This window comes from Choloepus didactylus, chromosome 6, assembly GCF_015220235.1.
Source record: "Choloepus didactylus isolate mChoDid1 chromosome 6, mChoDid1.pri, whole genome shotgun sequence".
Lineage (NCBI taxonomy): Eukaryota > Metazoa > Chordata > Mammalia > Pilosa > Megalonychidae > Choloepus > Choloepus didactylus.
The window spans coordinates 109,029,098-109,055,676 of NC_051312.1; the positions used below are offsets into that span (position 1 = coordinate 109,029,098).

The 26,579-nt window shown below is 34.2% G+C and overlaps 1 protein-coding gene across 2 annotated transcripts in view; it reads left to right on the forward strand.

Moving 5' to 3' along the window:
* DEUP1 (deuterosome assembly protein 1) overlaps positions 1-26,579 on the forward strand; it is a 142,955-nt gene that overhangs the window by 93,308 nt on the left and 23,068 nt on the right. The window contains exons 8-12 of one of the 2 annotated variants that reach the window (XM_037841451.1): positions 343-488; positions 4,119-4,224; positions 8,119-8,316; positions 10,345-10,431; positions 23,913-24,109. In XM_037841451.1, the coding sequence (XP_037697379.1) occupies positions 343-488; positions 4,119-4,224; positions 8,119-8,316; positions 10,345-10,431; positions 23,913-24,109 (734 nt within the window). The remainder of the gene's footprint in view (positions 1-342; positions 489-4,118; positions 4,225-8,118; positions 8,317-10,344; positions 10,432-23,912; positions 24,110-26,579) is intronic. The other variant, XM_037841452.1, reaches the window with a different exon arrangement.

The following is a 26,579-nucleotide window of genomic DNA, read 5'->3' on the forward strand; positions in this document are numbered from 1 at the left end:
TTAATTCAAATTTTATGCATTGATTCCTTATTCATACTTTTTATTTGCACTCTCTCAAATTTACAAACAGTGTGACTATATCTGTGGGGTTATTTGCTTACTCTGTCTGTCCCTAGACTGTAAGTTCACCCAGGACAGGCTCTGTGACTGTAACCCTAGCTCTTAGCACAGTTGAACAAATGAACAAAGGAAGGGAGTTCTATAAGACAGATCCAGTGGCAGACTGAATATCAGTTCATTTAAAATTAGACTGGCTTATAGATAGTAAATATTTTTAATGTGTATATATATATTGTGATACCCAAAAATGAGCATTGAAGTTTTTTTAATTTTTTTATTTAGGCCATGGAAGCAGGACTCTCAGAGGTGAAAAGTGAGTTACAGTCCCGTGATGACCTCTTGAGAACTATAGAAATGGAACGATTACAGTTGCACAGAGAATTATTAAAAATAGGAGAGTTCCAAAATGTTCAAGAAAATAAAAACAGGTATATTTCTTGTATTCAATAATCTGAGAGAAACTATTCAAAACATGATTTTTGAATTTTTTATGAGTTCATATTTGAAACTTTCTAAAAGTCTATTGTATATTTACATGGTTTTAATTAGTGGATAGTTTTAGATATTAAAAATGAAATGGTTAATTATTTTATCTTCAAAATTAATATCTTTACTTATACCTAGAAAATTATATTTAGTTCTGATTTATGAATACTTAAGTGTCACACTGATTCAGAAATTTTCTTAGAACTTTTGTTCCTCAGGACATTGAAAAAACAGTAGTATAGAGCTAGTATTTAACTGTATTTATTGATAAATAAGATTTATTTCATATCTTTCAAATGCTTTCATTTTGATTGCCTGAAAATCTGATGGTAAATTTTTTACTTCATAAATGTTGTATTTATTTTGGCCTCCAAATTCACTACCTTGTTAGTTCCATTAATTATTCTTGTTAGAACAGCTTTTTCCCCCTTTTAAAAAATCAGACAGATATTATATCTCAGTAACCACAAAGGAAATGGGACTGCTGAGGCTTAGTAAATGTTTCTGCTTGTGAATCAACTGCTTTAACAGTTCACTGATGTTCTAATTCTCATTAAGATTCAAATCCTTCTCAAAATCAGAAGGCTAATATCAGCCCAATGATAGGATTTTAAAATTTGATCAGCCACATTGTAAGGGCTATTTTTATTTAAGATGATTACATTGTTTTATAGGCAATAATTATTTCTTTAAAGTTATGGGAACTGCTAGCATTTTTTTTAAGGTATACATACGCTTAAGAACGAATGGCAAATTAAGATCCCTAAGAATGACCTATTGTATTGTATTCCACCAAGGCAGCATTTTTGAGTGCTCCACGTACAAGCATATATAATAAGTTATATATTAACATCAATAATAATGAATAAATCTATAGAGACTTCTTGCGTGTAAGGCACTCTTCCAGTGTGATGAGTTAGTGAGAAATGTCTTCACACACACAAAAAAGAATGTATGTGCCTGAAAACATAAGGACCTTCACGGGAGAGCAAATGTTCACCCATGTGGAGGCCTGGCTCTGGGAGGACCACTGCAGATGCTGTGCGGTGCTCTCACAAGGCCGATGCTGAACTCCCAGCGGCCACCTTTGCTTTGATACATGATTTTACCTAACATCCTGGATTACTCACGTTTGGCCAATACATTCTTTTGTTCTGCTTGATTGCCTTCTCTAAGTTGGTATTTATTCTGGTCTCCAAACAACATCTTTCTCTTCAAAAGGGTATCCTTAAGCTCTAATATTCTGCGATTTGATGAAAAGGTTTGTTTTTAACTTTTCGCAGCTGCCTTTATGGTTTACTTTAGTCAGTTTCCCAGGCTTCATCTTTCCCACTGAAAGTTCTGAATCCTTTTAGTTTGTTCTGAAAGGAATTCTATAGGAATCCTTTATTATTTTGGTTTCTTTTCTCTGGACTCTTGTTTCTTCTTTACAGTCAGATGAAGGTGAAGCTGCACAGACTGAATGCAGATGTGCCGTGGTTTTATAGAAGTAGTATAGTAATGTTTTCATTAACTATCAGTACCTTTCTTAGTAATTCTAGGATTTTGTTAGATTTTCCTTGTTTTTAGTTGTAGAAGCATCTTGGTCTGATATGGTCTGTGAGTTACTGAAAATAATCCCAACACCCCTTTTTCTAAATGATGACTGATAGTCCCTTTATATATTTATATTAAGATTTTTATATTAGCAGGGTTAGAATTGCTTTATTCTTTGCCCTTGTCCATGTTGGCATTTGACGTTTGTTCCATTCACTCACTGAATTTTGTACGATTGCCATTCACTTCAGCACTCCACTCACTGAAATTGCTTAGGAAGAACTGAAAAATAGGACATTATCATTTTTTCATTTCTTCCAAATCATAGCAAATAAGAAAAGTTTAAGACAATCCTGAAATAATGTTTTAAGAGAATATACAATAAAATGGAAGATGCTCACTATACATTACTAAGTGGGAAATAAAAATAGGCTATATAAGTGTATAGTATATTATGGTTGTATGGGAAACATGTATTTATTTATACTTACATATGCATAGGAAAAGAAGACAGCGAGTATACATGAAAATGCTAACAATGGTTCTCCTGGATGATAAAATTACAGCAGTATATTGCACTATTCTCTATTTTCTACAATTAACATATATTTGATAATCAGAAAAAAGCAATCTAGTCTAGGTACCTTAGAGATACCAATCCTTTTTAGAAATTTTTTTTTCTTTATTTGAGAAGTTGTGGGTTTACAGAATAATAAAATGCATAAAATATAGGATTCCCATACACCAGCCAAATTGTGAGAGCTGTTTTTTTTTTTATGATTATTACATTTTTTATGATTATTACATTGTTTTAATGTCTCACACTGGTGTGGAACATTTGTTATTATTGATGATATCACATCTTTATAATTGTACTATTAATTAAAGTCCATGTTTAACTTGGGGTTCACTGTTTATATAGCATAGTTCCACGGATTTTTTTTAATTGTTACTATATATACAATTTAACTTATAATCATATTCAGATATATATTTCAGTGCTGTTAATTGCATTCACAATGGTCTGCTACCATCACCAACATCCATAACCAAAATATTTCTATCATTCCAAATAGGAAACCTGTACATTTTAAGCATTAACTTCCAAATCTTTACACCACTCTTAAACTATACCTTTTGAAAAGTCCTTTATTTTCAGTCTTTAAATTAGTTATTTCTCTATCATTACTTAGAATTTGTTTTGTATGTGTGGTTAAATTTTTGATGTGTGGAACCTTTTCAAAAGTTATTTGGCAGTCTAAACTTGTGTTTTAGCTCACTTACATGTTGATTGATAACCACTCCTCAAAACACTGGACTCTACCAGATTAGTAAAGTCTGACTTCTGATAGAAAGCATATTGCTTTCAATGCCCATTATTTTTATTTTTGTGGTTTTAATGAATTTTATTTTAACAAATTACCTGATATGGAAATGAACATTATTTGCTTATACTTCTCTAAACTTCCTGTGGGAATTATACTTTCTATACTAGTTCTTGCTTTTCCCCTCTAGTATCCATATGTGGTTGCAATTCCATTTTATAAATCAAACAGGCAAAGAATGGATGTATTTGAGCTTTCTCTGGTTAGAATGTTAGTTTCATCATTTTTGATCACTTGGACTTCTTCTGTTATAGCTCTTTCTACTATGCAGAAGCGAGTCTGGTATATTTCCTTTTTGTTTCTTTTTAATGGGTTTTCAAGCTATTTTATCATAGCAAGCAGTCTTTTCTTCTCATCCAAAAATCTTATCTACATATGAAATCTCAGTAAAGTGTTTTGCCAATTTTTAATGTATAATTGAAATTCCATATTAATTATATTGCTACCTTTTTCCCCATTAAAACCATTTGCACTCAAAGATGTGAATACTAATGAAATCTGAATGCATTAGAACTTGTAATTGTTGTAACTAGAAATTTTTCCAACAAACTAATGACTCACCCCTGCAACCTACAATCGTATAAATTAATAATATAATCATAACAATAAGGTTAGGCTTAATTTTTATTCATTATTTATTTTAACTTGTAGACTTGAATCATCTTATTCACCTCGTGCTAAAGAACAAAACAGGAAAAGAAAAGAGCTGTTTTCAGTGGCCCCAGATCAACCAAATCATGAAAAGGAATTGGACAAGGTATGGGAAATTATGCGCTCCATTCTTCCAGGCAGATCTGAAGCCTTTGAAAACAAAGGGGGGAAATTACTTCTTTTTCTTTCTGTATTTTCTCCTAAGATAATACCCTACCATGCTGGTTGTTCTGATATTTTCTTTGTGATACTATAAAAACACAAACTTTAAGCCATCACTCCCCTACTGGAAGACTGCCCCCCTCCCCCATGCGGAGTGCCCATGGCTCCTTGAGAAGTGGTTTATAGCAAGGAGCTTGAGAGCACAGACTTGGTGCTCAGCCATGTGTTACTTGCATAAGCTTGGGAAGTTACCTATGCAAGCTGCTCAGGATCATCACTGCCTGGATGAAGATTAAATTAACTAGTAATAACTGCCAATATAAATAGCACTTATCAAGTGCCAGGAACTGTTCTAAGGGTATAGCAGATGTTAATTCATTTACTGTTCCCATTTCTTATGAAGTGGGTCTTAATGGTATCCCCTTTTAACATTTGAGGAAACCAAGGCACAGAGACGTTCTGTAACTTCCCCCCAGCGTCACATAGCTAATAAGTGACAGAGGCCAGATTTGAACTTGGACAATCTGACTCCAGAGTCTATACTCTTTTCCTAAGTTAAAATTCATGCATGTAAAGTGCTTAGAACAGGGCCTAGTTCAGAGGAAGTACCTACTAAATGTTGGCTGCTACGTGCTTATACCCACATTTTTTCCTGAGCACCTAATATGTGCCAAGCACTCTACCAGGAGTGAGGAGTACAAGGTGAGTAAGACTTGTGGGGCACTGTCTTAAAGAGCTTGTGATTCTCTACTCTTCTATATTAAAAAAAAAAAAAAAAAAAAAAATCCAGTAGTGGCTTTCTTTTCATGAGTTTATCATAGACAGTACCTACCTCTTCAGGCTTTGGATTTGAGGATCAGACAGAATATTCAATGCTAGGTAATCTAAACAAATGTTAAAAGTAAGAAAAACCTGGGCATGTTTTTGATTTATCATTAATATGTAGCACCGTGCCTGGCATATAGCAAATGAAAATAAATATTTAAAGGATTAATTAATATTAAGGTTAGGTTTTCCCGTAAGTATCGGTTCATAAATTCTGTTGTTATATAAATTCAATACATATTTATTGAGCATCTAGTAGGACTATAACTATTCTGCTAATTTCTGTAGAAGATATTCATTGGTGTGAAAGACAGGTCCCATCTCCCAAAGAGTTAAGTGTCAGGGAACTATTAGAGGTTAGGTGTAGAAAAGGTGTTATAAATTAAAATGATAATCATTTTTATACCACATAATCTCATGAAACTGATTTTACTGATATTTAAAAATATAACCATTTAAAAAGTGTTCTTTACCAGTGTTCCAAGTGAATGCATTATGATAAAAAATTTATTAAATCCACTAAAGTATAGTTCCACTGTTCTTGACTTTATGGAATTAGATGGTGTAATAAAACTTCAAATAATATAAAGAATCTATGGATGTTGCACAGTTTTGATATGGAGGGATAGTATATGAGGCACAAATCTTTTTATAGGCTCTTGGAGACCACTAGATAGTACAATATTGTGTAGAAAAGTAAGAAATGAACTGTATATAAATAGCTGTAGCTCCTAGGAAGTGTTTGTGGGAAAGCATTTTTATTCTCTTATAATAAAGCCAATGAGAGCCATGTATTATGAATCTTTGCAAGTGTTTTATTTCAGTTCTCTTTTTCTAGTATAAAACTATTTTCAGTCATTTATTGTGGATAAAATAGGCATTTTTTAATAAAGCCAAAAGTCATTTGGATCTCAGGTAAATTAATCTCATTTAGAAAGAAGCATTGCAATATAGTGTGTTACTTTAATATCTAAATATAAAAATAATAAAAGTAGTTTAATCCTTTCTCATAATAGTATAAACATATTTATATATTTTAGGAGTTCCATTTTAAGAGGAACATAAACTACACCACAGGGGTGCAATCAGCAAGATCTAGACTGGAACAAACTCTACAGAACAAACAACCCCATTTCTTCTTCAAATAAATTGTAAGGGAAAAAACTGGAGATGGAGCCTATAGAGTAAATGAGATTGTAATATTGTCCCCAGGGTTAGGATATTTGTGTTCTACTCTCCTAGTCTCCTCCTTCACTCTCAGAAGCTGGGTAACTAAGGCCCAGTCGCTTCCCTTCCCCATGAGTCTTGGTTTTTTTCCTTCATCTGTAAAACTGTAGGACTAGACCATGTGATTTCTAAGTTCAGGTCCAACTCCAAAATTCTAAAAATTTTGGTAATAAGAATGTAATGAATTTAGGGGATAGTGGCATAAAGCCTGGTAATGGATCAAATTTGCCTTCCTGATCGGTTAGGTCATCCCCTCTAAACAACATCCAACATCCCTGCCGATGAGAGGTGACAGAGCACAGTGGGTAAGATTGGCGTTCACTAGCAATGTGACTGGGAAAATTTATTTACCTTAATATGCTCATCTGCAGAATGCAGTAATGGCCCTGAGCTCTAGAGCTGTTGTGGGGATTAAATGGGATGATGCTTGTGAAGTATTTAAAACACACACAAATGCACACAAAAAAAGAGAGACTTCAAAAAGATATATGAGCCAATCTCAATGTGTGGACCATATTTAGATCCAAATTCAAATAAACATACTTTAAAGCTATTTATTACATTTTTGAGACAATTTTAAATTTGAATACTGTCCAGATATTTGATGAAATTAAGAAATTATTATTAAATTTTTAAAGGTATAATATGGTATTCTGGCCAAGTTTGGTTTTATTTTTATAGGAGCCCTTATTTTTTTAGAGCTATCTTCTGAAATGTTTAAAGATAAAATTAAAAACATATCAGTTTTAAAAATAAGTGCCCTGGGGCAAATTCAAATAAATTTCTTTGTAGGTGGCCTGTATTTAGTTCTTCAACCTTATTTCTCACAACACTCCAAGTCCTAGCCACTCCAAACTCTTCTGCGTTCCCTGTGTGTGCACTCCACTCTCACCTCCATGCCTTCACCTCACTTTTGCCTGGGAGCCCTGCTCCATCTCCAGATTGGCTTCATTCATCCCTCTGTATTTGGTTCTGAAGTCCCCTCCTCTGGGAATCCTATCTGGACATCCCCAGGCAGGATTACACACCCCCTCACTGTCTACCTCGAACATCAGTTACTACACTGTGTAGTAATTGTAGGTTATATTTCTGTTTCTTCCACTGGACTATGACTGTTAGGAAATTGGTGATTGTGTGCTTTATCTCTGGATTTCAAGAATTAGAAACACATGGTGGTGGGAAGACCAGCTGGAGGTTGTTGTGGTAGATCAAGAAAGATGATGAGAGGCTGGACCAAGACCTTGGCAGTGGGAATGGAGAGCAAAGGCCAGATTTAAAAGAGGGCAAAACAGAATGTACAGAATTTGCTTCCTGACAGGATTTGGGAGGATGAGGCAGGGGAGGAGTCCAAGATGATCCAGACGTTTATAGCATAGAAGGCTTTCTAAGATTAAGAATGTAAAAGACTCCACAGGCTAAGCAGGGAGGAAAAGATGTTGAGTTTCTGTGGACACATTAAGTTTGAAATTTATCATAATGAGGCTCTGAAAAACATAGTATTTAGTCACAAACACTGCAGCATAATTAAGTCAAAAGAGCACTGAATGTAAAGTCAAGAATCCTAGGCTCTAGTCCCAGCTCTTCCAGCTATTAGCTTTATGGCCTGAAGGATTCACTCAACCTCTTGAAGCCAGTTTTTTCTCCATAAAAAGTGCTTGTTAATAATCTCTCCAACTTCCTATCATGGTAAGTTTCAAAAACTTGTGTGAACATGGCCAATAAAAGCTTAAAGCAGCCCTAGTATTAAAAGGAGTGGTTAATATTTTCTGGAATATATCTGCTGCAGATAAGAAGCCACCTCTATCAGGAGGGAGAATATCAAAGCTCTGAGCAGGAGAGAATGAGGAATGAAATTTCTGACCTGACAGAGGAGCTTCATCAGAAGGAGATCACTATAGCAACTATCATGAAGAAAACTGCCCTTCTGGAGAGGCAGCTAAAAATGGAGCTGGAAATAAAAGAAAAAATGTTAGCAAAACAACAGGTATGAACGCGTGCAGGGCAGCACCTTTCCCGGTCAGTCCCCTGCTCAGCGCTGATAGCAGCCCCACTGTTGACTGATAAAGGCACTGCATTCCTCGGTAGTGCTTCCGAGGCTACCATCTCAGAAATGCTTTGTGGCATCACATAAACCCCTTGTGAGATTAAAGAAGAACTAGGGAAATAAGGAACGGTGCCAGATAATTTACTAATCTCATCCTAACATTTCCTTTCTCTTTTTTTAATTAGAGAAGTTGTAATTTGACAGAAAAATCATGCAGAAAATACAAAGTTCCCATTCTCCTCCCCAATTATTAACACCTTGCATTAGTGTGGTTCATTTGTTACAAATGATGAAAGAATATTGTTATAATTGTACTAGTGGTTTACATTAAGTTTCCTGTTGTGTTGTACAGCCCTAAGTTTTTTAAAAATTTTTATTCTAGTAACATATATTCAACCTAAAATTTCCCCTTTAACCAAAATCAAATACATAATTCAATGCTGTTAATTACATTCACAATGTTATGCTACTAACACCACCATCCATTTTCTAGTAAACAATATTCTGATCACCTAGTCAAACATTTCTTCCTGAATTTTTCTATAGCTTCCCTTTCATTGACATTTTTACCTTTAAAAAAAATCTGTATTCTTTGTTTTCCTTGGACACTTTCCACCATCCCTATCTCACATATTTCTTTTAGGGTTTTTAAAATGAATGTCAAAACACTTAGATTAGTTCATACTACTGAACTCAGTGCACAGCAGAGTGCATGGGGTAAAAACAGCAATTGTAAAATACTGTTAAAATACTGCAAGTAACTTCCAAATCCTCCTTCCCTCCCTTCCTTCCTCTTTAATTTTAAATCCCTCAATCCCTTATTCCTCAGTTGTTGGGCTGCTGTTGAAAGCATAGGGTTTATCTGCTTTCTCCCAAATCTAGAGTTTTGAGAACACTAATAACTTCCTAGGCATAGGAGGATCAATTCACAAACTGCACAGCTATTTAAATCCTGCGCATTATACAAATAGAAAAGAATCAGCCTTTGCCCAGTTATAATACTTGAACTGTGATTAATTTGTATGTTACACAGGCAGCACAGCTGTAATGGTGCACTGGGTGTACCTATATAGGGAAGGATATTTTACTCAGGTGTGTACGGGACTCCGGGTAGTTGGATTATGAATGGTTTCTATTTTCTCCTTTTATATTCCTCTGTATTTTCTAGGTTTTTGTCAATCAGCATATGTTTTATAATTTAAGAAAGCAAATGTTTTTCAGAAGTGTTTTATATAGAAATGAACCCTAGATAAAAGGACAATACTACATCTAAATACTGTGAAGTGGAAGAAATCAGAAAGAGCAAAAATAAATTAGGACACACAATAAAGTAGTCACCCATAAAAAGAAGGAAACGTGGCAGAAATATCGGAAAACAAAATTAAACGTGAAAGTCATATATTGTTTATTGTAAAAATAATCAGGTGATGAAGAACTTCAGTGGACAGTGTTACTCAAGCATGTCTTAAAAATTGTGATTTTCCCAGTGACAATTTTCATAGGTTAGAAAACAGAATTGGGAAACGGATTTTGGGAATTAGAAGGAAAAAAGTAAATGAATTATTATTGTAAATATCTGTTTTTAATATAACATTGATATATTAAAAAGTGTTAAAGATAGGCTGGGAGAACCAAATAGAAATACCTGATTCATAATGATCCTTTTGCCTGGGAGCCCTGCTCCATCTCCAGATTGGCTTCATTCATCCCTCTGTATTTGGTTCTGAAGTCCCCTCCTCTGGGAATCCTATCTGGACATCCCCAGGCAGGATTACACACCCCTTCACTGTCTACCTCTAACATCAGTTACTAAGCAGAAAAGTATGTCAGAGCACTAAGCAGAAAAGTGCTCCCCTTCACCAACACTTAAAAAATATTTGCATTAACAAAATAAAATTAATTTGAAATAGAATTATGAGTTCTTCCATGAACTGTACATTCACCTTTTACCTCCTAATCTTCTTTCAGGTCTCAGATATAAGATATAAAGCTGTCAGAACTGAAAACAGTCATCTAAAAGGAATGATGGGCGATTTAGACCCTGGACATTACATGGTAATATGCTGGAATCATTCAATAAATTGAACAAAGAGATCACTTAGTTGCTCAAGATTTATCCAGACATCATTTACTGAGCACTTACTATGTGACAGCCATGCAGGAGTTGGGGTGGCAAACTATCTTGCACTTCAGTTGAACTTGCTTTTATCCTGAGACTGGAACATTGGAATTTCTAGTTTTTTCCCCTAAGTTCTTGGCTTGGGCTCAATTCTGATCCTTTCCCCAAACCTGCCAAACATGCTATTTCTTTGCTTTTGCTGTTGAAACCCTGAAACCCTGCATCCTACATGGCCCAATTCATATGTCAATCTTCCCCTCAATGACACCAACCCTGGAAGCCCAGTCAGAAAGAATCTACATTGGTTTGTATTTTGGTCTGACTTGTTTTATAGCTGGTCACTTTCCCACTGGATGGCGAGCTCCTTAAGGGTGGGGACCATGTCTTAATGTTTGTTTGTATCATCAGCACCTCACAGCGCCAGGTACAGTGAGTGTTCATGCATGCTAGTTGACTAAAAAGAGGGATAAACGAATGATTGAGGATAAAAACTTCTGCTTGTAATCAGTGGCTCTACAGTTTTACACAAAAGAACTGATACAGGCTCTGTGCCTTTCACTCTAGTTGTTACATATAATAGTTTAGGGGTGATTTTTATTTGTAAATATTTAAGGATTTTTATTTATTGAACTAATGGAATATCATTGTTAGTTATTATTTATTTGCTCTGAGAGACGATTCTGAAATAATAAAATAATTTTATAGGAGATGAGTGTGGTAATTGCTTAACCTGGTCTCAGTTTCCTCAGCCTCAGTGTTCCAGCCTGAGGACAAAAGTAAGTTCAACTGAAGTGCAAGATCACTGTCTTAGGTAGTCTCCACAGTCCCCTCTTAAACCATGATACTGTGGTTCTGTGGTGTTATACCTTGTCCTCATAGTAGTCCACATTGTAGCATCAGAGGAGGCAAAACATTCTGAAAGCATTAGGCCTTCTCGTTTGGGCCTGCTGTGGATCCTGTGATTGGAGTGTAGAGGGATAAAAAATAAAGCATAAATGGCTTCCCTATCTGTTACATAAAATCTGCATGTCACCTAGGACTTTTTATTTCTAAATGCCGGAAACACAAAAGGTGAAATCAGATATTGCCCCCCATTGAGTGTCTCTTTTTGTTTACAAAATGGTTATTCTATTATTATTATTATTATTATTATTTTATTTCAATCCGAATGTTTTTAGGAATGTATTCTGGGTTCATCACAGCCCCAACCACACCTTACTGTCTTACACTCAGCTTGTTTCACTCTGGCTCCTGTAGGCATTTGGCTTTTCCTCCGTCCTTCCCTCCTTCCTTCCTTCCCTCTCCCCCCCTCTTTCTTTCTTTCTGAAATAAAACATACAAAGATGTATAAAAAAGCAGCTAATTATCCCCACCCCTACCCCAGTCCCAGTTTGCATACCAATGACACAATGCTAACAGACTTGGGTGTAGCATTCTGTGACTTTCTCGTATTCACGCACCCACATAAAGGAGATGAGCTAAGCATTCTTTTACAGAAATCAAAGTATAATATATACATTACTCTAAAACCTGCCTTTTGACTTTATATCAAGGACATTTCTATAATTCCATATATAAAAATCTAAACTTTATATTTTTCCTAATTTCTTAGAAAAAATAAATATTTACTCATATAACTTTTTATAAATTGAATCATAACTAACATTCTGGAAATTTTTGTACAGTCTTTTATTTTTTCTGCTTGCTTCTTCCCAATTCCTTCCCTCCATTCCTCACCCACATCATAACCCATTCACCAGATAACTAATATAAACTACCTTGTATCATTTTGTACTCTTCCCCATATTTTCATATATATATATATGTGCATATAATTATTTAAGGGGTTAATAATTTCTTAAAAATTGGATTGTTAAAAATTGGATCACTTCTCTCTCTCTTTTCTTGTTCAGTGAACAATATCCCTTGGAAATCCTTACAAGTCAACTGGTTTAGGTCTATTTCATTCTTTGTAATGGTTTAATAATTATTCCATGGTGAGAAATGTATCAAAATTTATTAAACTATATTTCAACCATAATTTATTCAATTGTTTCCAGATTTTTGCCCAAATGAGCACTACTATAAAACAACACTTATATTTTAATCTTGAAACAGAATCCTAAGAGTAGTATTACTGATTAAAAGTATATGTGTATTTTAATTTTAATAGCTGTTTTCATATCATATTTTTATCATCTCTCTATGAGCGGACATTTTTCTTTCATCCCTACCAGTAGTCGGTGTTACTGCTCTTTTTAATTTTTGTCAGAAAGATGAGTGTAAAGTGATATCTCGATAGTACTTAAATTTGCATTTCTTTGACTACAGGTGAGTTTGAGTGTCTTTTTGTATGTTTACTGGCAATGTATACTGATATGATAAGTCAAAACCTTTGCTTATTTTTCTGTTGGGTTGTCTTTTTCTTGTCAAAGAGCTTATTTCCACATCAGTTATTTGTAACTTTGTCTATGTTATCTTTTTGTCCTACAAAAAGTTTTAAAACTTTTAGTTGTGAAACATTTCCATCTTTTTATTTATCACTTCTAAGTCTCCTTACTTGAAGTTTCTTTCCACTTCTAGATTATATATATATATATATATATACACACACAGTCTCTTAGATTTTTTTCAAAGATTTTTATATTTTTTATCTATCTTTAATTCATTCGCATTGTGTTTTTACACATGGTATAAGATAGGAACACAATTTAAATTTTTATATGAACATTAAGCTAAATTTATCTGGTTTCTCCTGATAATATCCTGCTGGATTCTATTTGGAATTGAATTAAATTGCATATTAATTTTGGAAGAATTGACATTTATATGATAGTAAATTTTCCCATTCAAGAATATGACAAGGATTTCCATTTCTTCATATCTTATTTTATGTTCCTCAATAAGAGCTTATGATTTTCTTTGTATAGGATCTGTACTTTTCTTTTTAAGTTTATTCCCAAGTATTTTATAATTCTTGTCACTGTTATGAATGGAATATTTTCCTTTTTTCCATATCTAGGAAAAACATCTGATTGCTAATATAGAAAAAAAATGCCACATTATCTTATTAAATTTAGTAGCTTTATCTTACTAGAGTTTCTTAGTTCCTTTTTGAGATATATAATTATATCAACCAAAATAGTATTATTTCTTCTTTTCCATGTTTATTTTGTTATTTTTTTTGGCCATAATGCATTTACTGAAACCTCCAAAAAATATTAAATAATAATAGTGATTGATGGAAAATTTGTCTAGTTTCTGATTTTTATTCAAATGTTAGAGTTCTGCTGTTTATGATTACTGTTCTTGATACACAGTTTTTATTACATGTAACTTGTTTCCTTCTATTCCTGTTTTACTTTGAGTTTTATTAAAAATGGCTGCTAAATTTTATGAAATGTCTTTTCAGCCTCTATGACTCATGTAGTTTTTCTTCTGTAATTCATTGACATGTAATAGACTATGGTTGACGGATTTCCTGATATTGAGCCACCTTTGAATCCTGGAATAAACTTTCTTGATCATACTCCAGCAATTTTGATATATTATGAGATTCTATGTGATAAAATATTATTTAGAAATTAAGATCTGTGTGTATAAATGAGATTTGTAGGTAATTCTTTTTCTACTCATTTTAAAGTTATGCTGGCTTTATAATATGAATTGGGGAACTTTCCATCTTTATGAGTGGTTTAGAATAGCGTAACTAATATTGGAATTATAAGTTCTTTAAAAATTAGAAAGAATTCAGCTGTGAAACTATATGGCCCTGATAAATCTTCAGTTATCTTTCCATTCTCTTTTATGGTACTTGGTGCATTCAAATTTCACTTCAGGTCATTTTTGGTAATTTGTATTTTTCTAGGAAATCTGTACCCATTCCAATCTGTTTCCCTGGAACAAATGTAGTAATACTCTGTAATTTTTTCATCTCTTCTGTATTCTGGGATTATGTTTCCTTTCTTATGCCAAACTTGGAAAGTTTCGTTCTCTCTCTTTTTTTTTTTTTTTTTTTTTTCAGTCTGGTTCACAAGGAATTTATTTAGTATTTATTAGTATTTAAAAGGATCTGCTTTTATATTTGTTGCACCTTTCATCTGATCTTTCTAATTTCATTATTTTTAGACTTCATCAATTAATTTCCTCTTCTGGGTTTGTTTTGTTTTGTATTATTGTATCTTTTCTAGTTTATTAAGATGACTGCTGAATTTCTTAGTTTGTATTTTCTTTTTCTATGATTATAAAGATATTTAAAGCTATATATGTTCCTCTGGATATAACTTTTGCTGTGTCCCATAAACTTTGTTATGACATGTTTGCCTTTATTTTCTTTCCAAATGCATTCTCCCAGTCATGAAGTAGAGCAGCTTGGTCTGAGAGCAGGGAGCTGGGCACACCCATCAGGGCTAATGTAACCCGGCTGAGCCCTGCCCACATGATGTTCTGGTCTGTGCCTCCCAGCCCTGCCTGGCTCTGAAAGAAGGAGTGAGTCTTCACCAGCTCTCTCTGTCAGGAATCCCACTCACTTGGCTCAGGAGTGAAGGGTTAGAGATGGTATAGAGACCGGGAGATGCAGCAAGATGCCATCCTCCAACCTCACTCCTCAAAATAAGAATACTAGAAAACATATGTACCACAGGGAAATTAGCACTCAGGTTTCAATGAAGTTAGCCAGTTTCAAATTGGTTTCTTGAAACTTTTTACTCCCTTAGTGTTGGTGGCATTTCTCTATCTATTGTATACTCCAATCCCCACAGAATGTTTTCATTCATTCTATAAATATATATTGAGAGAGAGGAGGAGCAACATGGTGGCATAGAAAGGAGTGGAATTTAGTCAGTCCCCTGGAACAATCAGGAACAACTAGTAAATAATTTGGAATAACTGCTGGGGGACAACCGTGACTGTCCGCACATCATACACCAACCTGGATTGGGAGGAATGCCCGAGATCGCAGCATAGATTCTGTAGGTAAAAGCTGTGGACCTGCACTGACAGCCCCTTCCCCACACAGCAGGCTTTGCTGCAAGCCTCACGGTGCTAGAGAGCAGCACTCTCCCAGCAAGCAAATATAGCTCAGCTGAGCTCCAACTGGGATTTTAATTAACAAATGTGGACTGCTGAATACAAGCTACAAACCCCCAACAAGCAGACAGAAGCTTTTAGTGAAGACTGACCCTAAAGAACCAGAAGACTCATCTGTCCTGGGAGGGGAGCCCAGAAGACAGGTGTTACCTCTGGCCGACAAGTGAAACTGGAGGACCATATACTGGCTCCGAAAGGGGGCTTTCTGTCCCTTTTTCTCTCTCTCAACCAGAGGGGCTCAGAGGAGAGAGCTGTAGCCATTTTCAATTTGCAGCGCTCTGTCACAGATGGGTGGAGATAACAGAGTCAAATGCAGATGGTAACTCCTAGGGGAACTATCTTCCCTAAGAGTAAGGAGGTGGGGCCCAGCTTTCCCTTCAGAACCAGACCCCAGAGTCTGGGAGTAAACAGCCAAAACAGAAACTAAAGAGGTCACACCTCCTTATACCAGTTGGGAGCAACAGGCTGACAGGCACCACCTGCTGGGCAGTTTAGGAAAAGCACAGTGACTGGAGACCTCATAAGAAAGTCTGTCATTCCTCTAAGATACACCATGAATATAACTCCATTCTGAGACCTGAACCTGTTCTGGTCTGGGAAAATCTGACTGGGGAAACCAAGGAAACCGGATGCCTAGACAATAGAAAACTACAATCTATACTAGGAAAAACAAAGATGTGGCCCAAAGGAAGAAACTTGCACCTCAATCAAGATCTCAAGTTGAGATATGGTTTCACTTTAATGAAACAATCTATTAAAGATTTTCAAGGAAATATGCTGAATCATATCAAAACACAAATCAACGACTTCAGGGAAGATATAACAAAAGAGATGAAGACTATAAAGAAAACACTGGGCAAATATAAAGTAGAAGTTGAAGGTTTGAAAAAACAACTGCAGAATCTCTGGAAATGAAAGGCACAACACAAGAGATGAAAAACACAATGGAGACATACAACAGCAGATCTCAAGAGGCAGAAGAAAATACTCAGGAACTGGAGAACCAGACACTTGAAATCCTACACACAAAAGAACAGATAGTGAAAAGAATGGAAAAAGATGAGCAACATCTCAGGGAATTAAATGACAACATGAAGCACATGAATATACATGTCATGGGTGTCCCAGAAGGAAAAGAGAAGGGAAAAGGGGCAGAAGCAATAATAGAGGAAATAATCAATGAAAATTTCACATCTCTTATGAAAGGCATAAAATTATAGATCCAAGAAGTGCAGTGTACTCCAAACAGAATAGATATGAATAGGCCTACACCAAGACACTTAATAATCAGATTATCAAATGTAAAAGACAACAGAGAAACAAAGAAAGGAGAGAGAGATACAGAGAATTTTAACAGACATATATAGAACCTTACATCCCAAATCACCAGGACACTCATTTTTCTCTAGTGATCACGGATCTTTCTCCAGAATGGACCATATGCTGGGACATAAAACAAGCCTCAATAAATTAAAAAAAAAAAAAAAATTGAATATATTCAAAGCACATTCTCTGACCACAATGGAATACAAATAGAAGTCAATAATTTTTGAATTGTAACTCCACTATTTACTTCCTACATGATAGAAAATACACAAACTCTAATGACAAATCAGTGGTTTTAAACTCAATGTAAAATATGTAATTTTTGACAAGAACTATACAAAGGTGGGGGAATGGAGGAGTATAGAAACCTAGTTTATGTGTCCTATTGAAGTTAAGTTGGTATCAAAGAAAAACAAGATTGTTATGGATTTAAGAGGTTAATGTTAAGCCCCACAGTAAACACAAAGAAATTATCAGAAAATATGACCACAAAGATGAAAAGTAGAGTATGGGTTAAGAGAAATGGGGGAAGGGGCAATGGGGAGTTAAGAACTGAGTGTAGGGTTGCTGTTTGAGGTGAAGGGAAATTTCTAGTAATGGATGGTGGGAAGGAGATAGCATTACAACATTCTAAATGTGATTAATCCCACTATTGAAATGCTAGGGAGGGAGTGGAATGGGAAGATTTAGGCTGTTTATATGTTTCCACAATTTAGGAAAAAAAAAAAGTCTAAATAGATGACAATTGAATGCCAAGGATGACCCTGGATGGGTTCTGAGGATGGAGGACAGGAGGCTCAAAGGGACACAGTTGAGACATAAGGAAAAAAAAAAAAAAAGGAAATATAGAATGTAAGCTTTGTATCAATGTTGAATCTCTTGTACTTCTTAGCTGCGTTTAATGGGATTGCATAAAAGAATGTTCTTGTTCATGGGAATTGTATATGTGAATTATAGTGTATGTTCAAGTATGTGTGCAGCTTGCTCTCATATGTTCAGAAGACAGAGCAATAGATGATGGATGATAGGTAGATAGGGAGGGAGGGAAAGAAATAGTGTGATAGCATGTTAAAGTTGGTGGATTGGGGTATCAGGAGGGGGGTCAGGGTATGCTGGAGTTCTGTGTATGGGGTTTGTATTGTTTTTGCAACTGTTCCTATAACTTTGAATTTATTTCAAAATAAAATTTTAAAAAAAAGGAAAATTTAAAAAAAAATTAAACATATGATCAGTTTCCCATATGATGTCAGAACTCTTCTCTCCATATTCCATGGCTTCCTTCATCTGGCCCACCCACGTATCTACTTGTTTTCCTGTAAGGACCTACACAAACCCTCTTGCTCTAAAAAGGCCCATCAGTCTCATCTGCATGTGTGATGCTCATTCCTCATGCTTCTTTTTTTTTTTTTTTTTTTTTTTTTTGCCTCCAGGCCTTCACACATGACTTCCTTTTACCTAAAAATGCTCTTTTCCTACTTCACATGGCTATGCCCTATTAATGCTTCAAGTTGCTCGGCATAAACTTAACATGTTATGCAAAATCTTCCCTGATTTTCCTTTGTTCTGAGGAATCTCCCTCCTTGAAGTTAACATTGCATCCTTTACTCACCGCTATCATAGCACAATACTGAAATTACCTTCTTTATTGTCAGCTCCCCATCCCCTTGCCAGAAAGCTCACTGAGGGCAGTTGTGGTTCTGGATTTACCATTGCACCTCAGCACTTAGACAATACAAGGCAGTGAAAAAATATTTTGTTAGATATGTGACTAAATGAATAACCCACTATATGTTCTCCACCTAAACGCTTTTCCTCTATCTTTTACCAAATCCTGCCAGTCCCTTAAGACCTAGATTAAATTTTTTATCTCTTCCATGAATTCATCTCCAATCAGTCTAGGTCCCATTTATTTCTCTTTTCTTTGTATTTACTTAGCTCTGCTAACTATAACAATTTAGCACTGTTTTGAATTGTCTTCTTTTATATTTTAATTATTTAATATATGCATATTTTGTCTTATCAGTCATAGGCTTATTGAGGGCAGAGGTGGACTACATTTTGCACTTTTTCTTACAGCGTTTGATATAGTATGGGGCTCAACAAGTTGTTATGGATTGATTGGTATCACCTGCAGTCGAAGAGCCATGGATAAGTTATCCATGAAAACCATTGCTAAAGCCATTAAAGACATTGCCAAAGACTTGTTTTATCTTACTTCTTGCAGGAAATCTCAGTCCCTACAGCTGATGCCATTCATTCGCTCAAAAAGTATTTTAATTCCTACTTGCTACAACACAGTTACATTTTATCTATGTTATTCACTGTTTTCTTTTTACATGTTAGTTTTGTCTACACAATTCTAATATATTTTCCATGAAGTCTGGATCACTTTTTCATACTTAGATTACTTCTATAGTGCTTATTACATATTCAACATGTATTTGTTTAAAGATTGGTCTTGGATATTATAAAATGGAATACCATTGATGCTATGTCCCTTTATGAGATGCTTATTAAAATAGTATTAAATCATATATATTTCATGTAGGAAGTTGTCTTTATAATTTCTTTCTATTTGTGTATGTGTATGAAGGTTTGGAATTGATGTTGATAACTGAAATAGTTAGGCAACTTCCAAAGAAGAAAAATCTCAAATACCTATTCAAATTTTTAAAAAAGTTAAACGTAATTCTGTGCTTTTTAAGAATTTACAATTTAGTTTCTCATTTAGCTTTCATTTGTTTAAAGATTTCATGAAGAAAACTCTCATATCTGGTTCTGTGTTACAGTCCCACAATTAGATAGTTACTTTTTTCTGAAATAATTAGATTGGATAAATAAAGTTAGGATTAAATAATTGATGCTGAGATTTTTATCTCGGACAATAAGAAATGAAACATTTACACTGTTATTTTTAGATATTCTGAAATAGGTGGTATTTGGATAATGTTACAGTAATAATTACTGATCTTAAGGTAGGTCATTTTTAAATAACATTGCTTTGAGAATTTTCCTGCTTGACTAACTTTACACTGAGGAAAAGGAAATTTTAAAAAGGCCAGCACTCTCCCCGTGGTGGGAACAGTGGCACTGCCCGCAGTCATCCGTGCGTGCCTGGGGCCAGGTAGCAACCACTCTCCGCTGGAGAATGCACCGAGGGGACTAACACCTGAGTTCTCCTCACGCCTCAGTGAGGTGCTTAGGGCAGTAACAAAACTAGTGAGGGGCTCCTGGCTCTGAATGAGATACGTTTTCCTTGGGTTTGCGGAGAAACTTGACTGCAAGGAGAAAAGTGATGGGCTCTCTTTTATTCTGCTCCTGGAGAGCTAAAGAAGAATCAGTTTTATCTTGACAGTTTTTTTGTGATTTCATATTTACTTAATCCTATAATCATATTTATTAATTTTTCCTTCACTTAAGGAAGTGATATTAAAATCAAATTTAATCAGAACTTACAATTTCTTGTAAGAAGACTAATTTGCCTTTAGCTATCCATAATGTTCCTTAACTAAAATACCATAAAAAATTAGTACTCTCACAAGTGTTTGAAACATCTATTTATATACCGCAAATTGACATACTAACCATAAAACATGATTAAAACCATCCTTCTTTAGAAATACTTGTACCTAATTATTATTGTTGAATATACATGAATTAAAAGCTGCATGCATAAAATACTTTTATTATTCAGATATTTCAATAATTCAGCTGGCCTTATTCTAGTGTGTCCAAGTAAATAAGCATCAAAGGAGGTTTTGCCATTTCAAGAATTTTTTAAAAAATGGATTAAAACCACTGAAACCTAAGTTTTTGGAAGAAATAAGAAATTGAGATAACAGGCCTCAAAAGAACACATCAGAAATACAGAGGTAAAAAGAAATTAGTTAATTTGAGTTTTCACATGATAACCATCTAGTCAGGGGAGGCAGTAGAGGATAGAGAGATACAGTCCTGAAATAACTAGAAAAATATTAAAGAAAAACATGAAATGGAAGTGCTCCAAAAATGTTGTGAGAAAAAAAATGAAACATACCCTTAAACATAAGTCATGTAAATACATTACCTGTGTAATTCTATCAGGTCATGCTGACAACACTTATTTAATTATGGTGCATTTAGAAAAGTGTGGGTTTTTAAAAAAATCATTGTTATCATTCTTAATTACTTTAAACTAACACGGAGCAAAAAAGAGTCACTGATGAAATCTAATTTTATAGAAAAAGGTTGAATGAAATTTTAACTGAGCAGCAGACCATCAAGAATTATATCTATTAATTGGTAGATGTCTTACTAGGAATCTGTTTTAAATTAAGCACAATATTTTTCAACCAGTTCTACCCATATGAATGGAAGACTCTTCCTCTATATTTATCACAAATCTACTCTAAGTTTAGAATAAATAATCTTTCTCTTTTAAAAAAGAAGACTGCAGATTTTTCTTTTATCTGCACTGGAGCATCTCAAATGACTAAATTTTGAGAAATCTTAAAAGGGCCTAACAAAGCAGAGAATATCTTTAATTTCCCTTTTTCCAAAGGGTACCATGTTTAATAGATGTAAAAGCATATAACCCTTTAGATATTCTTCTGTGGAAAAGTTTTTCTACCTGGGGCATTTTATTCCATCTGAAAGTGAATATTTACTAAATGTCTATCATGTATTTGGCAGTAAACAGAAAATATCTGTAGAAAGGTTTACCCTTTGAAGCAAAAAAATAAAACAAAAGGTAAGCATTTTTAAAAACTACCATATATTTTTTCTATGATTATTTATCAGTAATACTACTAATATGATAGTATATGCATACTTAAAATGTGCAACTAGTCAAAAATTTTAGAATGGTTTTTTGGAATGCCAGCCCTAGCTTATGAAATGGCACTTTCAAAGACTTAAGTTTAGGAACTTCAAAAAGAAAGTTCTAAGTTATAATCGTTTATAATCTTATGGATTTTGAACCATAGAAACTTGAAGCTTCAAAAAAGATACTTTATTCATGTTAAGCTTTTTGTGCTAAAATATTACCCTACTGAAAACAGAGAGAGAACTACTGTTTAATGAGCAGCTACATAATGCATGGATATTCAAATCATAGGACCAGAAAGGACTATATAGAGTCATTTAAAATATTTTAATGAGATTTTATGTGAAGATATATCCTGTATTTTTAAAACTTTATTAGAAGAAAAGTTTAGACTCTCCCTAGCAACTACTTCTAGCACTTAATTAAAACATAGGAAATCTTTATTCTTGCTCTAACTCTCTCATTTTGGGATTTAAACATGTTTCATATTCTCTTCTGAGAACACACTAAAATTGGGTAGCCCCTACCAGATACTAAAACCTTAATATGAAACTACTTGGTCAAAACTGTGCGGTATGGCACAATCTCAACAGTCAGATTAATGGTATAAAATGGTCCAGATTCAGACCCAGACTATATGAATTTAGTATCTAATTTGTTGCATTACCCAGCAACGGGATGCTTTAACTACAATATGTGATGTTGGAACAATCGATTATTAATTGTTAGTCTTCTCTCTCATTTTAGACAAAAATTAATTCCAATTAAACTAAAGAATTAAATGTAAAACTAAAGAAACTATAAAACAAAGGAGAAAATATGTGAATATATTAGCTTTTAGGGTGGAAATAAAACTGAAATCTATAAAAGCGAGGAAGAAGTCAAAAGGAAAAGACTGACAGATTTTATTAAATAAAAGTTAAAAACCTCTCTGGATAAAAAACACCACATACACACTAAAATTAAAAGAAAACAGCAAATGGAAAACATTTTTAAACTATTTAAGAGACCATTAATGACTATCTATAGTGTATAAAATTCTTTCAAATTAGTAAGAAAAGCACAAGCACCTTAATGGAAATAGGAGCAGACAATTAACAAAAGATGGGGTAAAAATTTCCAGGAAACATATGCAAATATATTCAATTCTCTATCAAATAAACAAAAGTTACTATTTTTATCTATTAATTTAGCAAATTTAACAAAGTGGTAATGTTAAATGGTTGTTAGTGTGATAAGATAGACACTTTCATGCATTAGTGGTGGTAATTTATGAGATGGGGACAGCCTTTAAGGGAGGAAAAATGTCATTTTAAAAATCAATGTTCTTAAAAACATACAATTTAACCCAGTGGTCCCAATCCTTGGAATCTATCTAGAAGAATCATCAGAAATATGTATGTATCAGGAAATCAACACAGTGTTATTTATAATTTTGAAAACAAACTATAAGGAAATCACAATGTTATTTATAATTTTGAAAACTAAATATTTAATAACAAGGGAATGGTTTATTTGTTTATTTTTCCACAATGCAGTCATTAAATATCTTATTTTTGAGGAGTATTTACAACTTATAATATTCAGGAAAATGTGGTCTCCAAAATTTTATGTGCAATTTTGTACATTACAATTTTTTAAGTCTGATACAATTTTGTAAGTTATCTTTTATATTGCTTACATTGTATATTCTATTAATATTTATATTGATAGAAAAATGACTAAAGAATATAAATACAAATGCTAGTAGCAGTTATCCCTGAGTGATGGTAGTGTAGGAATATTTATTGTGTTCTTAATACCTTTTCATATTTTCTATAATAACATGTATTATTTTAATCAGAAGAAAGTATATTGCTTTAAAATTGAAATATATGTCACTTCTGGTTCCATTATTAATCAACACTAAAAGTTATAATGTAGAGATCCAAACACCTCAATCTAGCCAGTTTTGTTCTAGATACAGAGAGAAATAAGGCATAGAGTAAACCTTTTCTGTACTGAAGCATGGGCAGTATTGTATGCATCACTTTTATTGCAGAGGTGTTCAGCAGTAGCTGTCACTGAGGGCTGAAGGGGGTGAGAGAGGCGGGAAGGAGCCTTTAGATGGTGTGCAAGAGGAGAGCCTTTCCAATACAGAAAAACCTGCGTCTCTTACAAGAAACGATTTTTTCAATGATAGTTTATTTTATTTTCTAGAGCATGGACCTCACTAACAAGGAACATTCAAGGCATACATCTATTAACAAGTTGGAATACGAGAATGAAAGGCTCCGAAATGATCTTGCAAAACTTCACGCCACTGGAAAACCACCATGGACTAACCAAAATGCGTATGAAGAAACAGTAAGGCACGCCTATCAAAGCCACAGGAAAATGAAAGAAAATGAAGATAGGTATGCTGCTTCCATTGTATAAGGACACAAACGTATAAACCTTTAATTGAAATTTATTTTTTAAAGAATACGAATTATAATTTTATGCTCCATTTCCTCCGTTAAAAAATTGTTGTAGAGTGGTAACACAGTTGTCCAGATACATTGTTTTATATGAAATTCTGTGTTGTCAATAGTGTTCAAAATCTAACTGTGAAATGGGTGGAGTTTTACAGTGGATTTTAGTTTGTTTACTTTAATTCCTTCTTGGAAGCTGACATGGTATATGAAATATACAAATAAGTAATATTAACTTAATTTATGTCATGGGAACAGAGAAAAAATATATGTTAGGTATATTGTTCAAAGAAAATAGAAACTATAGGAAGACATGACTACTGACTTACCCTGAATAATACATGTACTTCGTACTGACAATTCCAGCAGTGGCAACAAACTCTTGGTTGTTTCATATTCCAGCTCCTCTGTGTTACAGAAGGAATCTATTGATGTATAAAAGAGATTTTCTCTGAGTAAAGAGAAGTATATGGAAAATCTGTGTCTGAAGTATAAACACATCATCCCCATATTCTTTAAAATGTCTTAGCTCAAAATTTAAGTAGATATATCAAACATGAGATTAGGGTAGTTCATTCCATTTTAGTAAAAGATTTATGGAATCAAAACTTTCCCAAATTTAGAAAATGCTCAGCAAAACAAAGTAAACAAGTTTCTTCTCTACAGGACTTCTCAGAGCCATTAATGTGAGAATGTACATTGTGAGTTTCCAAGACAGAGTATGGTGTACAGGGATCACCAAGCATATTTGATATCAGATTTATTATCATGCTGAACTAATAGGTTCACACTCAACTTCAATGCAACTTTTGCTCAGAAGCTCATGATGCTTAGCCTGGAAAAACCTTACATACAGTTTTCATATCACATAATTATTTACAAACTTGAGAAATTTATTTAACATTTGTAAGCTTCAATTTCCCATCTGTCAAATAGGGACAATAATAATAGGGTTTTGGTGAGGATTACAAGAGAAAATCCTCCTATATAAAACATATCACTCCATAAATGTTAGCCATTATTACTGTTATTATCATTATGAACAAAAGTACTAGTATTTATAATAATGTTAATACTAGATTTATAGTAACTTAATAGTGTTAATTCACAGTGCCTAAAAAGTATATTTTGGTGAATATACAAATGGCTGAATTTGACATTTCCTTAAAGATAGTCCTGTGGGGAAGGGTCATCTCTGTAACTAGGCATGCCCCGTTCTATGGGAAGAGAAGCCCCTAATAGGTCCCTGGGGACCTATTATAAATTCTTGTGGATATAGTATAACTCTCCCCTGTTTTCACCACCTCAGTCTTCTGTGTCTTATTAGGATATATTCTAGTCTGATGCAAGTGACAGCAACCATTCAAACATGCTAAATTAATAACCCCTCTTCAGGAAGCAAAGGGAGGGGATGAAGGAAGATCGACTGCTACCCCAAAAAAGTCTTGATGGTGGAGTGGTGAGGCGGTGGTAGTGGCAGCAGCATAAAAGCAGTATAGGGAGGCTGGAAGAGGCTCTTGGGCTGTAGCCTTGGACCATTCTCTGATGAATGTGCACATGTTGACTAACCAGGGGTATAACCTTGATTTTGGTGTAAGAATATATTTTATAATATAGAATAAACCCTTTATAAAATGCTTTTCTACCCAGTGGATTCAGTATTCCATGGGTCAAATCATGACCCCCAAGTGCATAGTTCTCTCATTGTAGGAGAAAAACTGATCCCCAAAGATATTACAAAGAGTCTTCCTGAGTGTGTTAGCCAGTCGCTGATGTGAATGGAACACTCACTGTGGGCAGAACATCTTCCTATTCTTGCTTGTTTGGGACAACTTTGAAAGCCTTAACTGATGATGCCAGGTGTTGTTATTTAAAAGTATTTTTATTGTTTGGATGGCCCCCCCTTTTTCTCTTTGTCAGGCAGTACAGAATGTGTTAAAACTGCCTAACAAAAATCAGACAGTGGGGGACACAGAAACCAGCATAAGAGGTAAAATGCTCAGCAGGAGATTATCTTAATAAGCGGTTTCAACTAGTATTCCTGCTGCCGAGTCTTATGCCCTGCCAGTTTCATTTGTTGAAAGTTTCATTAAACCATTTTAATGCTTTGTCTGAATTCAGTGTTCTCCAGTAACCTGATTTTAAAAAGAAATAGCATTGCAAATGTTCTGAATAAATTATTGCCATGTGAAACCCACCTCGGGGAAGAGTTGTTGAGATGCAAGGACTCTGTGAACTCCACCAGTGGAGGGCTGTAAAGCAGAGATCTCTCTGTTAATGTGAGCAAGTGAAAGATGAAATATTCTTTCTTTCCCTCACAGCACAGTTCAGTGAAGTCAAGTAGTAAAAGTTATATATATTTGTTAGCTATAATTTAATCAGAAAATATAAACTAATGTACAAGATATCTTTA